Source organism: Poecilia reticulata, linkage group LG8 (assembly GCF_000633615.1).
Source record: "Poecilia reticulata strain Guanapo linkage group LG8, Guppy_female_1.0+MT, whole genome shotgun sequence".
Lineage (NCBI taxonomy): Eukaryota > Metazoa > Chordata > Actinopteri > Cyprinodontiformes > Poeciliidae > Poecilia > Poecilia reticulata.
In genome coordinates this window covers 14,978,404-14,991,741 of record NC_024338.1, presented here as the reverse complement: position 1 = coordinate 14,991,741, position 13,338 = coordinate 14,978,404, and the positions used below count along the sequence as shown (strand labels likewise).

The window sequence follows — 13,338 nt, the reverse complement described above, 5'->3', positions numbered from 1 at the left end:
GAGTCAATTTCCTCGTGCAGAATATGAAATCAGATTATCATCTTTTAATTAAATTCCTCCTCACCACATTGTGTGAACAAATGTTATACAACAGGTAGATGCAGATATTCTGTTGTGATTTTAATTTAACTAAACTGCAACGGCTTACGCCTGAGCTGAGCTCCTTGAACACATTACGTGCAATAATATGCTTCATGTGGCTGCAAGCTATTTTAATTTGTTTTTGTCTTTAATACACTGCYGGGGCAACACTTACTTTCACTTTAACAAAGATAGGAAAGACATTGTATTTTATTCTGCACATTTTACAACTATTTTAATMTTTRATACCTCCCTGCGATGATYAAACAGTAAGAAAAACKACATAAAAGCTTGAAATGCGCTTTTTTACACAGTYCGGTTCAATCCATTCCTGGGTAGCGTTTCACGCCARGAAAATCCCGGAATATTTTTGAAAGATCGTGCCAACATGTGTGACTCACCCAGCATGCAGGAAAAGAGAAAGCCAGAGCCTATAAAACTGATCTGGAATCTCTGGGTTGAGGAAAGGCAACAATCCACAGACATCATCCATGCAATGCACCTGAAAAAAGGACAGCATGTTCAGTTGAATCCCCCAGTGATTCAAAAAGAAACACGTGGTGTGCACAGCTGCTTACTTGCGAGCAAAGAGTAGCCTCCTCGTGGAAGTAGCCCTTCATGAAGTCACAATATTCCCTGGATGTGATTTCACACCTTGAAGCAAAACCGCAGCGGTCAGTAGGTTAAAAAAAAGTTTCCCTGGTTTGTGTGATCGGCCCGAATGTTTCTCACCTCCCTTTGGTTCCGATGCAGCAGGGCCGGCCTGTGATGGTGCAGTCTATGTGAGGCAGGTTGGTATGATTCCCTGTGTTGTACCTGGTGCAAATCTAACAAAAACAGAACAGGACGACCACTGAGAAATGAGTTGGGTTATTTCAAACTGGACGTCCAGTAAAAAAAAAAAAAATTGTTTGATCACATCTGGTCAAAGATTTAATGATTTTCCCTCTCCAATGAATGCATCAAAATGAAAACTTGTTACTTTTATTTTGGTTTGTATACGTCTCAAACAGTGTGTCCTTTAAGAAGGTTAGGGAGTTTTATTGAAGCAAATTCTTGTAATAATTTYCTTTTCCTTTGGATTCGAATCTACGAGACTGCAGCACATTTCGTCAAAATATACTTATTACCTTGATGGTAATAAGAGAAATAATAATAAAAAAAGTTTAATTAGATTGTGAGAAATAATGTCTCCAATTAATTTGGACAATTTAATCCTGCAAAAAATAAATAAATAAAATACTTTTTTTTTTCATCAGTAGCGTAGCTTTAACTGAATAAAGACAATATTAAGATGCAAATAATTATAAAATATTTAATTAAATCAGCATGTAATTTCTTTTCCTGCWTAGTTTTTTACCACCATAATTTTTTAACTGGGTTGAGACATGGACGGCTTGCTGGTCAGGTTAGAAAAAGGACAATGTGAATTAAGTGCCACTTTAAAAAGTGAAGGTTCATTGTAATAAGGATCAAAATCACGTCGAGGCGGAGGCTTCAAATTACTCACAGGCCACTTTGTTATGTCATCGGGCCATTCATGTGGAGACACCGAGGCCGGCTCCAGACATATCCTGCAGTCAGAGAGAAATCGTATACAACAGATGCGTAAAATGCTTCATCTMMCATCAGCTCACGCTGTCGCTATGAAACAAGGGCTTGTTGAATTTCCTACCTGGGATCCTGATGACACACCGAGCCATACTGCCTGTCTTTACCCTTGAACTGTGGGGTGCTGTTTAAAATAGCGGGATCATTCGGCCACTTCACCCACACAGCTAGAGTACTCTGCAYGGAAGCAAAMACAGAGGATCAGATCAGAACGATTCACCGCGTTTCTTAGCAGATGGATAGGTTTAATGTTTTTTAAACGGACCGAGCATTCCTCCTCCGAAGTCTGAACRCAGCCRGAGCGATCGTTCCGAACGCAGCACGCGGAGTTGCGTTCAACAGCTTTCTTTTCCCTGATAAGATTGTGCACCTGCTCATCTTGTCGCATGCATGGAGAATATTTGGCCCCTAAGTGGATCAGGGATTCCTAAACGTGGATCACACRAAGATAAAACAAATAAATAAAACATCCAACACCTGCATGCAGAAACGTGTCAGTTTAACAAAAACATTAGGAAGGAGGAAGGGTWAACCTACAGAACCAGGCCCGATCCAGAAGTTCTCCTGCTGTACAAACTTGACATTTTCATAGACACCTTTGTTTCTTAAAACCTAATTAAACAGAACAGGGATCAGTATTGGGGTGAAACTCTGCGAGTAAAAAATGTTTATTGAGGTCATGAGTAGGACTCACAGAATCAACAGTTTCATGCTGAGAGAAGCCCACTGGTGCAATACCATATATACATACAGCCAATATAGTGATGAGTAAATGAACAAAGGTGATCCAGTATGTGAAAAAAGGCCTGAAAGAGACACAGAGCGTGCGTTAAGAAAGGCTGGCGTTTATCAGATACCGTCACYCGCTGARGGAAGCAGCAGAGAAGCGGGACGGAGGTGCTGCCACCTGTGGTCGTCCATATCCTCGATCTGCCTCTTCACGTAGCTGTCGATGCGTTTGCGGTAGGTGCGGTTCGTCAGCTTTCCCACCATGCCCAGCCCGTATGGCCTCTTTTCGCGAGCAAAAAGCTTCTTGACCGGCAAGACGATGCGCTGTCCACGCCGCTGTCCGTGAACGCTCACCACCTCCTGACGCAAGGGCACCTTTGGTGGTCCTGGGGTTCCTTCTTTGGCTTTACGCCATCCTCGTTCCAGAGGCCTGGAGGAGAGGATGGGGAGGAAACGAGATTATTAAAAAAAAAAGAAAGTGACATGGGATTAGGGATTAATACAATTAAAGCCTTTATCTGCTTCTTATTCATTAGCATTTAATTATTATAATAACCTATTAAACTACTTTATTAAAACACAATCTAGATACAGTTTAAAATAGCAGCTTGTCTAAACAAAAAAGGAATGAAGTTGAAAATCTGTATAGCATTTTTTACATCCATATAGTTCGGAGCACATTCTGTGATAAAGACAAGCTGTGAATAAATATTTATCTAATGTGTTATTACTCTTCAGAAAGTAATAAGCAATATTAGGCCTTAGTCAACATCAGTCAGCTCTTCAATATTATCACTACTCCAGTTTTTAATCCAAATTCTTCTGAACAGTGTTGACAGTGACCCGTTTTGTTCAGATTTCCACAGTGATGCATTTTAATCAGAACTGCTATTATTTTGAAGGTTTCAATTACTCAAAATCAGCAGCRTGCGTATCAGCATGCAGTAAGKGATGTCTTCCAGCTGTTATTCTGAACACARCTGTATTTCGTGTTATATATATTTTTGTCAGATTTGCGGTTCCCGCRTAGTTCTTACTGAAAAACCGCTTTAGAGCCAGATCGTTTTTGTTTTTTTTAATAAAAAAATTAATCRCTAAAGCCGACTATGCTGACGACATCTTCACTCACAGCATGAGGTGACTTCTCTCAAGCTCAGTCTTATCCAAGGCACTGCCTGTCAGCTCCATTTCATCCTTCTTGGTGCCGGGCTCTGCCTCTGTGATGGCCATCTCAGACGGAGACTCAAAGACCTCGTCTGCATATGTGGACAACTCTTCGTGCATCAGGATGTCCTAAAAACAAACGTGGAGGTGGAAAACGGCGTAGAATTTAAGAAGAGATGACATTTTYTTTAGAATTAGATCAATATTCAGCGTTGGATAGAAATGAATTCAAATTGTGCTCACTCTAGCAAAGAAGGAGGTGTCCAGTTCATCGGGAAAGTCGACYACGTCTTCCTCCATGAAACTGGCGGGAGTGAAGCTTCGCCTCTGCGCCCGTTTTAGAGTGCTCTCTCTTAACGAACGCCCCTAAAAAGATGAAGACACAAAGTTCAACATGCGCATTTGTAGTCGTAACGGAATCAATGCAATACAAGAAAAGTCGAACTAGTGGTTGGATTTCATCCTGCTCCGTTTGCTCTTTCACCTTGACCAGTGCAGCTGCAGCCCTGAAGCTCATCTTGGCCACAGATTCCCTCTTGCGCCTTCGAGGTAGCCGGTTGAGACCTGAGCGGGAGCTGGTGAAGGAGCAAAGTGACGCGGCTCCGGGCGTGATCGGGGTCGGAGGCACGCTGTAGCCATCAACCTCCTCCACCATTCGAAAGGCTCTTCCACGTGCCAATGGGTCCACGATCTGCAAAAAAAAAAAAAAGGCTTTGGTTATGGAACACGTAAAAATATGGAGTTTGTTCAGTCACATGTTTTTTTGTTGTTGTTTTTTTTTTGTAGAAAATAACGGTAACAGGTATGATTCAAAATATTACATCAGGAAAAGAAAAATGTGGGTTCTTTTTCCAGATGAGACAGAGAAAAAAAAAAAGAAAAAAAGAAATGGAGTCAAACAAATACTGAAAATAAAATGTGCAGGRATGACCAAAAGACACAAACTATTTAATTGCTTTTCAAGATGCATTCTCTGAAGAATGCAGCTTGAATTCTTTGAAGACTTTATTAATAATAAAAAAAAAGCAACATATTCTTCAGCCTGGTTCCATCATTTTTATTATAGCACTTAACAAATCAGCATGTAATTTCTTTTCCTGCATTGTTTTTTACCACCATAATTTTTTAACTGGGCTGAGACATGGACGGCTCGCTGGTCAGGTTAGATAAAGGACACAGTCATCACAAAACATGTTCACCTGCTTATTAACACAAACAGCAAATCAGTCAATCACATGGTAGCAAATCACTGCTTCTTAGGACTCCAGATGTGGTAAAGGTGATTTCAAAACATGATTAGGGTTTATTATTTAATACTCCGCTGAGTCAGGAACATGTTCTTATCCACATTTTTGTTTTAAATTGTAGCATTATTTCAAACGGCAGCTCTCTTGTTGGGTCCATATTTTATGTGAAACAGCTTGGAAGGTTCTGCAAGTGCAGGTTTTTAAAAGTTCAGACTCATTTAAATGAGCAGACTTCKGCACGTTATTAGTTTTAAAAATGCTAATGATTGAGTGATTCCAGAATTTTCTTCTCTGAAATAGATKATCATATTTTTTTATTGACATGTTTTACAATATGTTGTAAAACATCATGTTGTTACAAWGATATGTTGTTCATGTGAATACATTTTGCCACTCTTAGCTGGTTGAAAATCATCTAATAATCATTCAATAAGTTACAGCTGTCAAATATCAAAAAAACACAAACTAACAAAAACCTTCTGAGTTATAAATTGCAGAAAAGGTAAGAGTTGAAAATGAGACTTTTCTCTTGTAATGTTTTGTACATGTGAGCAATTTTGACAGGTTAAAAACAAACAGAAAATCATCATGCAAAAATACAGAATTGCTAAAGCTGTCCTTCACTTTTCATTTAATTAATGAAGCAGCTTTTAGAAAACGACAAAAAAAAAAAAAAAAAAAATACAATTTTATTCACCTTTTGCATTCCATGCTGCGAGGACGGCACGTAGAGCGGAGGTGGGGTCTCAGTGCTGGTCAAGGAGATGTTGTCCTGGCTCGGCAGGTCCATCTCCCGGATCACCTGCGGTTTTAGCTTCCCATAACGGAGGCTGCAGTGCCGAAGACTTTTCCTCTGCCATTTCTGTGTGGCGTCGCYGTCTTTACTAACTCCAAACCAGTCTGCTGTTCCCCTAACACCAGAAAGCAGAAGCTTTTCAGCCGAAATCTTCAAACTCACATGCCAGAGACATTCAGAGCAAATTGCTGATGGTCCTTGTAGGAGCCTCAMGCATGTGGAAGTGGGTCAGGAGGAACATGCAACACCACCCTAGGAAAATAACACTTCCCAGAGTGTAGAAAAGGTGTACTGGATAGTACAAGTAGTGGGCAGAGTAGAGGGAACAAGTCTAGACATGTTGCTTGTACAACTACACACACGCACTCTCTCACGCCCACGCATATGGATAACAAAAAAAAAAAAGTGATTAAATACAGACACTCCTATGCTTAAATGCCACCAATCCAATTAGCTTTTACAACTAATATCGGAGTRCATTTTTCCATTATGGACATTCACACATTAAAAGTAGACACGCACATTCATTCTGTTGTTGCAGAGGCCTAATAARCACCAGAACAAAGAAAGTTGCTGCTCCCCCGAGGCCAGGAAGTGGAAGTTAAAACATTCTTCAAAGGAAAGCAGGGCAGAGCTAGCCATCTCTCTTCAATGATTACAAGCTGYACAGTAAATGTTACGTCACTCAAGCTTTTATCTATTGTTTAACCCTCAGTTCTATGGGAGCAACAGTCGAAAAGCGTCTTTTCTTTGCGAACGATAAGACGTTTTCGCTGCCAGGCCTCATCTAACAGAGAAACGCTGAAGGGGCCGTTACGAGTTGGCATGCCAGTTATCAAGCTCTGGTTCATCAACAACCATCGTTGCAAAGCTAAAACAGAGTGGATTCTTCTGAAGCCTATCTGTAGGGAAATTAGGGACCATTCCAACTACTGGCACGAGTCATTACTGCGGCTCCTGTAAGAGGAAGAGGAACAGCTTTTGGTTTCACTGTATGACTCATTAAAATAAAAAATAAAAAAATCTGACTAAGAGGGAACTCGGACTGATTGAAAGAAAAACAATTCCATCTTGTGATGGGGATTTTCTACAAAGARGGCATGCAACATCTCATGACTTTAAAAAAAAAAAAAAGAAAAAAAAAAAGGAAATAGTCCGCCCTCTCATTTCCCCCATCGTCGGCACACAGATTCATCCCAGTGAAGCCTGCGCGAGGCCGTTCTCGTCGTACCTGAGCAGAGTTCTGGAGAGAGAGTGRTGTTTCCTGACGCTGCGGCGGGCAGCCCGCTGCCCCTTAACGGGGACAGTGTTAATCCGCTCAAAGTGCACTCTCCTGCTGCTGTGACCAGCCAGGACAGGGCGGGAAGGTGACGGCAAGGTGGCAGGAGGGGACAGAGGAAAGGTGGAGAGAAGATAAAAGTGACAAAGGAAAAAAAAACAAAAACAAACAAACAAATGCACCTTGGGAGTGCTATGGCCGTCTTCATGCAAAGAGAGCAAAGCAAGAAGTGTGGTCAAGATGTTTATTGCTTAGGTTTGCAGTATTAGTGAGATATTATAAGTCAGATTGCATTAAGATGTTAATCACCAAGTGTTTTGGAAAATTAGAAAAAGGGAAAGAAGAAACTGCAAAAGTCATGAAAAGTTAAAAGTTTAGTTTTACAAGTCTACAGGGYAAAAGGGAGATAATACCTCTACTGTATCTTATAATAAACATTTGGTCATAAATATTGCATTTGATAATGACATAAACAGCAAAAACATACTCTGGAGTCTAATGCTCTGCGAGACATCCATGCAAGATTTCGTAATATTAAGGCACATATATTGTTTCTTTGTATTCATACCAATGAGGTACGACGAAATATGTCTAGATCCATCTTATCGCCTTCTCCTACCTCTTTATGGTCTGAGTAATGGATGACTGGCGTTGTAATACAGGCCGCCGGGTGTCAAAGATGTCACGCGGCGGAGACTGGAGGTGAGAAGTCTCCACCGGCATGCTGATACTGCGCAGGAACCCCTGCCGCCTCACCGGCTACACAAGGAAAAGATACATCAGAGAAGTGCGAACACAAATCATGCCGTACAGCAAATGACAAGGGTGATAAATACTGAGAGAGGCATTTAGCGAGAGGAAGACAGAGAGACAGAGAGACAGAGAGACAGAGAGACAGAGAGAGAGAGCACCTGAACAAAAGTCGGAGGCTCGTCTAGTGACATCTGAGCCGTGGGAATGTCCAGTCGGAGCCAGGGAGGTTTCTTCCTCTGCAGGCTGCTGGTGCTTTCCCGCCGTGGTTCAGCCATGTTTTCTATCCCGCTCCAGGCCTGCCAGCTATTGGGATTAAAACAAAAAACAAGACGAATGGAAAGGTGAGTAAAAACACTAATTTCACAGTGAAATATTACTATTAAAATATAGGACCCTAGCAGAAAGCTCCATTTTAATATTCACATTTTTTCCTCTGACCGGTGAGCAAACTGATATCCTATAGTTGATTGCCACTTCCTCAAAACCTAATAGGGAAGTACAAAAATAATAATGATTATTTATTTTTGTTGAAGGAGAAGGAAGCTTGCAGCCTTAAATATAATCCTTTAATTCTCACTTCACATCAATCTTAATCCCTTTTGGTGGCTTAAAGCAGCTCAGCACACATCTATCAGAGCCTAATGACAGTGTACGCATTCCCATGACGAGGCCCAAAGACCACAGAAGGTGCACAACAAACCTCAGCATCAGGCCGTCTGCCAGCGGCTGCAGCTTTGTAATTCTACCACCCCACCATCCAGCCTCACCTCTTCCTGTCATTTCCTGCATTCGCATTTTTCTCATTCTGATCTGGTTTGCATTTCAGGTTGCTTACACATTCCTGCAAAATTATCCTTTTTTTTTCCTTCTACTTGTTGCAAATGTTTAAAATCGCAGCTACGGAGCTGAAACCAAATGAATGTGAAAAACCTAAATGATTATTAATTACTGGGACACTGACAGAGCCATGGTAACAGTGTTTTCTTTTTCACTCCCTACACAAAATCCCCCTCTTATTGCGTTGTTACTCTTTGGAAAAAGTAGGAAAAAAAAGAACATCCATGGCATTTTGAATCCACATCTGTTTCAGATTGGCATTTCACTGCACCACAGGCTTCTGTTTTAGTCCATGTCATGATGGGAAGTCTTGTGTGTGACTCTCAGCAGCGGCGGAAGGAAAACCTCACACACGGGTCAGCAGGGGTCAAAAGCAGCATGTGAAAGTAAACCGCGGTCAGAGTTATTGCAACCAAAATTCAATTTCAAGCTTACAGAACAAAAATAACGGTACAAAGTCTATTATTACGATATTCTGGGAGAAGAAAAGTTCTAAATGCAACAAAGTAATTAAAAGAACAAAGCAAAGATTAAGCTATTCTGCAAGTTAATCTTTTTCTGGTGTCACTGGAATGCTTAACCTGGCGCAGGTATTAGAATTTTATCCTAAATGATGCATGACCCTCAGTGGCTTTGCGCTCTGTTCTGCTWATCTGGTATCTCTCTCCAGAAGCTGGCAGAAGCAAAGTGTAAAACTACCACCACGGTTAGGAAGGCGGTCTGGTGAATAGGGAAAACATCCATCAAGCAGTTTAATTTAAAGATTTATTTAATTAAATACAATGAAGATCTGACAGTAGAGGAGGCTCAACCTGCTCTGTTTGAGACAGAATTTGATTGTTGATCCGGGAGCAGAAATGGGCACTAATTTTGTCTTCCAGTGGTATAATCTCACTTAGTTATGGCACATACCAGACCAGCAGTCGCATTAATCCACTGTTCTCGACATGAAAGACTTCACAAAGTGCATAAATAAAACGAAAGATTCAGTTTTGTGACGCAAAGGAATCGGGCTCTGTGTTCCAAATGTTCGGCCACGACCTTAGGAAACAAGCCTGGCTTTTTGTGCTTTAATTGTTGCCGTACCTTTGATTACGTTTCCTCTGGTTTGACTGAAAACATTCTACCATTGTGGTAATTATTTTTGGCAATAGTAGTGGATGATGTGGTGGTATTGCACCTTCCTACGGGATACACATTTGGTACCGCTTACATGCATTTTTTCCCCTCTTTAGCAAAATTATCCAGAAACCCATGCAGTGTTCTCACATATGGCTCAGGGGCAAGTAGGTGCATCTGAAGAATGAACGCTCATACTTTGGCCACACAAGCAGCAATCAGCAGTTGGATTTTTGCAAGGGTTTGCAGAGACCCGATTACTTAATCAGCTTGTATTAGTTTGTCATAAATATGCAAAAAGCAAAACAAACAAACAAAAAAATTGGCATTTAAAAAGTGATAGATTTTGTGGGGATTTATTCTCCATTTTTTTTAATTAAGAAAAAGTACATAAATCAAAAATAACATAAATAAATCTCATAGATGTACCAGCATTACACCTGTATTAGTCAATATTGTTTGTAGCAGTCAATCAAAGACATCATGTCACACATTTTTGTTTCTGTGAACTTATTTATCTAAAGAATATCATAGCGTCAAAATCTCATACCAGCAGAGTCTAATGCTAAATGYTACAAGATGAAGAATGAAGAATAAAAAAACAACAGTGTGAATCCGGTAAAGACGCATCAAATACTTTATCTTTAAAATCCATCAGGGTACCAACATTAGGGAAATGCAAATGTGACACCATTATCTGAGCCTCAACAGACTTGTTGTTAGGACAACAGCCACCATGTTGCTCCAGGCAAATTTAACTGGAATTTAATTACTTTAAGTAAGAAGCCAGCTAAAAAATCTTGACAGCACAAAAAGCATCGAATTTGCTCAATGTCCACCGCATAAATTGCAGCTCTGTTTTCATACAGAAGCAAAAAAAAAATAAAAAATTTAATAACTGGAAAAAGATTTTATGAAACATGCCAGAAAACCTGGTTGCTGAAACATAACTATAAACAAGMAGCTATTGTTTCATCCTTCCAGAAGTCTGCTGACCACTAGGAACATTGGTCACAGCCCAAGGTAAACCCTGCGACATTCTCCAAGTAGTAAAGCCAAAAGCCTTGGAAGTCTGTCTCTGTCTTTTTCTCTCGTCATCTTCCAAAGTCAACATGGCCGTAAAACTGGCATTGGCCTGCAGCTCGTGTCTGAGGAGGAGTTTAGCTGGAACAGTTGGCGTAGTCATTGCTCAAAATGTGAGTGTGGCTAAGAGAGCTGTCCTTGCTTTTTTTTTTTTTTTTTGTCCTGTTAAAAATTAAAAATGGAAGCCGGGAGAAGGATGAATTCAAGGCTGCTCTCGGTCTGAGAAAAATCTGATATTAGAGCCAGGAAGTCCTTCAGCAGCAGATATCCTTAGGGGGGGGCACAACTCAATTGTTGGCAAATATCCAGGCTGAAGGATTAGCTCTTCCCGGATGGAGAATGTTATCTAGTTGTAAGTTTGAGGGGGAAAAAAAAAAAAAAAGGAGGAGCGCATAATATTCAAGCTATTTTTTRTTCATTTCTTAATTTCAGATTCCTCATAGTGCCCCACATTGTTTACATTCCCAGAGCTGATTGGAGGCTCACATTCTTGTGACCACCATGACTTAATCAAAAAGAATTGTTTTGACTTCAAGATTCACATCCAACAGAGGGAAAACACCCACATCCACAACTTAGCACTGAGCCTTGAAAGACCAACTTCCTGCACTTTGTAAAAAACCAGGACCTCCCACTCAATCACAAGACCACGGACTGCTCAGTGTGTAAGGCGTTTTATTCTGGGGTGATTCAGTGCCTCTCCAGAACCCACATGAACCAGCAGAGGACAATCAAGCAAACTAAACACAGAGGACATTCTGACATCTTTGCAGATGTGGAGACACCCAGCAGTCCGTAATGAACAGAGCTGACAGGCATAGCCAGYGCTCTCCSTTTATTACACAACATGCCAGTTTAGTTTTCCATGACATTGCTTCACATAAATGCCCTGTAAATGCTTTCTAGTTCTGTAATAAATAGAAAAAACAACAACAGAGGATCGAGCCTCGTCCATGAAAGACAATTAAGGCATTTAAGGCAGCAAACATTTTTCATGAATCCTTATCTCGAGTAAGTCGTGAGAAATATTTTGTACATTCTTTACATCTTCTCCACCCAAGGACATAACGATCTCAGGCTTTGTGCGTGCCGTACCCGCATTCCATAAAATCTCAGGCAGTTCCAAGCTAAAATGGCAGCAGTAGCTGCCTTGAAACCACATGCAGACCTAACCACTACGGACAGGAGCTGACTGGTTTCCGGCCACTGTGTTGCTGTGTGTTGCACCACAGGAGGCAGTCACACTTTGGGTGGCTCAGAAAGCTGCATCTCTGTCGCTGACAGAGCCAGCAGTCATCAAAAAAGAAATCGGTAAGAAAGGAGGGCCAATCTAGTGTAACAACACAGTACGGACGAGCTTGCTAATAATAACACCTAATTTTTGACAGCTGCTCAGCTTTCTGAACTTTAGTTCCTTCTTTCATTTTTTTTTATTTTCTGTTTCTGCTGCTACTTTTTCCGTTTTCTTGTCCACTTCACACAAATTTTTTCATTTTGTGCCCTTCTGTGACCTGTCAAAACTCACGCTTTTGGTTTACGGGACACCAGTTCAGTACAAAAGTGCACACAAGAGCAAGACTAATGATTGATTTAGACATGAAACCAAGTGGCACAGACAGGGTCACTCCACATTTTTCTAGCACATACCAWTCATTCTACTTTACACAAGAAAACATTTCTACTAAAAGTTTTACTTTCACATAGTGAACGAAGGTGTTTAATTTTGAATTGCAAAGGCATTGCTAAATGTGTCGTTTTTACTTCCATCTGAGGTTCACCTGCACAGCACTGCAGAAATTTTGAGCTTCAGAGAGCACATGATGCTCCAATTTGGGTACATCAAGRAAAAGGTCTTATTCGAATGAGGAGAATTGGACTGTAACAAGAAGTAATATTACTATGGAATGTTGCAAACACCAGAACCAGGTGAAAAAACCGCTGATTTGAAAGCAGAATAACGATATAAAAAAAAAATACAACTTGTTGCCGTTTCATTTCTAGATACATAAATAGAAATGTGCAAGACACTTCAYGGAGATGCAGGGAGAAATCACCTCGTTACCAGAATCGGCCCATTTTCAAAATTGCACTAGCTATTGCTTGTTGAGAAATGTTCACTAAGGCTRCAAGAGTGCGAGAGAGAGCAATACTTTCAGTTGACAATGGTAAGGCTGAACAGAGAACAGCAAAGCTGCTCCGTTTCATCGTTTTTATCCAACAGGGTCTACATCCTCAAGAAGTACACACAGAAACTGCTCTTCTAGAAATGCTAYCTTTGTCAACCACTGATTACTCATGTTTAATACATCAATCATGTTGTCTTTAAGAAATATGTGATGTCTCTTCTCCCAATATAGTTCACARGAAGGAAGTCTAAAAATATATGTTTTGTGTGCTGCTTTAATATGTTCTCCTAAAAGAGAAACAAGAATAGAAAGGAAATCAAGTGGTTTACTTCTACATCACCCTCTCCCATCCCGTCTATGACAAAATACAGCCACAGGCCACAAGCTGAAGTGCAACTGAGCACCAGCAAGAGCAGCAGTCATCTGAATTGACCCTAGTGACATGTGACAGTCTGTCACACCAAACCGGCCCTTACGACATAAAAAAAAATACACACCGAGACAGCAGAAATA

The 13,338-nt window shown here is 40.7% G+C and overlaps 1 protein-coding gene across 3 annotated transcripts in view; it reads right to left on the bottom strand.

Annotated features, from left to right (window-relative positions):
* The window catches only part of rhbdf1a (rhomboid 5 homolog 1a (Drosophila)), a 29,664-nt gene that overhangs the window by 2,513 nt on the left and 13,813 nt on the right, over nucleotides 1-13,338 (bottom strand). The window contains exons 2-17 of one of the 3 annotated variants that reach the window (XM_008415954.2): nucleotides 7,819-7,963; nucleotides 7,527-7,666; nucleotides 6,860-6,964; nucleotides 5,530-5,743; nucleotides 4,070-4,276; nucleotides 3,829-3,951; nucleotides 3,551-3,714; nucleotides 2,600-2,851; nucleotides 2,387-2,498; nucleotides 2,230-2,304; nucleotides 1,958-2,119; nucleotides 1,757-1,869; nucleotides 1,592-1,655; nucleotides 814-908; nucleotides 660-735; nucleotides 483-583 (exon numbers count right to left, since the gene is read on the bottom strand). In XM_008415954.2, coding sequence (XP_008414176.1) covers nucleotides 483-583; nucleotides 660-735; nucleotides 814-908; nucleotides 1,592-1,655; nucleotides 1,757-1,869; nucleotides 1,958-2,119; nucleotides 2,230-2,304; nucleotides 2,387-2,498; nucleotides 2,600-2,851; nucleotides 3,551-3,714; nucleotides 3,829-3,951; nucleotides 4,070-4,276; nucleotides 5,530-5,743; nucleotides 6,860-6,964; nucleotides 7,527-7,666; nucleotides 7,819-7,935 — 2,120 coding nt within the window. In that variant the 5' untranslated portion in view covers nucleotides 7,936-7,963. Of the gene's footprint in view, nucleotides 1-482; nucleotides 584-659; nucleotides 736-813; nucleotides 909-1,591; nucleotides 1,656-1,756; nucleotides 1,870-1,957; nucleotides 2,120-2,229; nucleotides 2,305-2,386; nucleotides 2,499-2,599; nucleotides 2,852-3,550; nucleotides 3,715-3,828; nucleotides 3,952-4,069; nucleotides 4,277-5,529; nucleotides 5,744-6,859; nucleotides 6,968-7,526; nucleotides 7,667-7,818; nucleotides 7,964-13,338 lie in introns of all 3 variants that reach the window. The other 2 variants (XM_008415952.2, XM_008415955.2) reach the window with 2 other exon arrangements.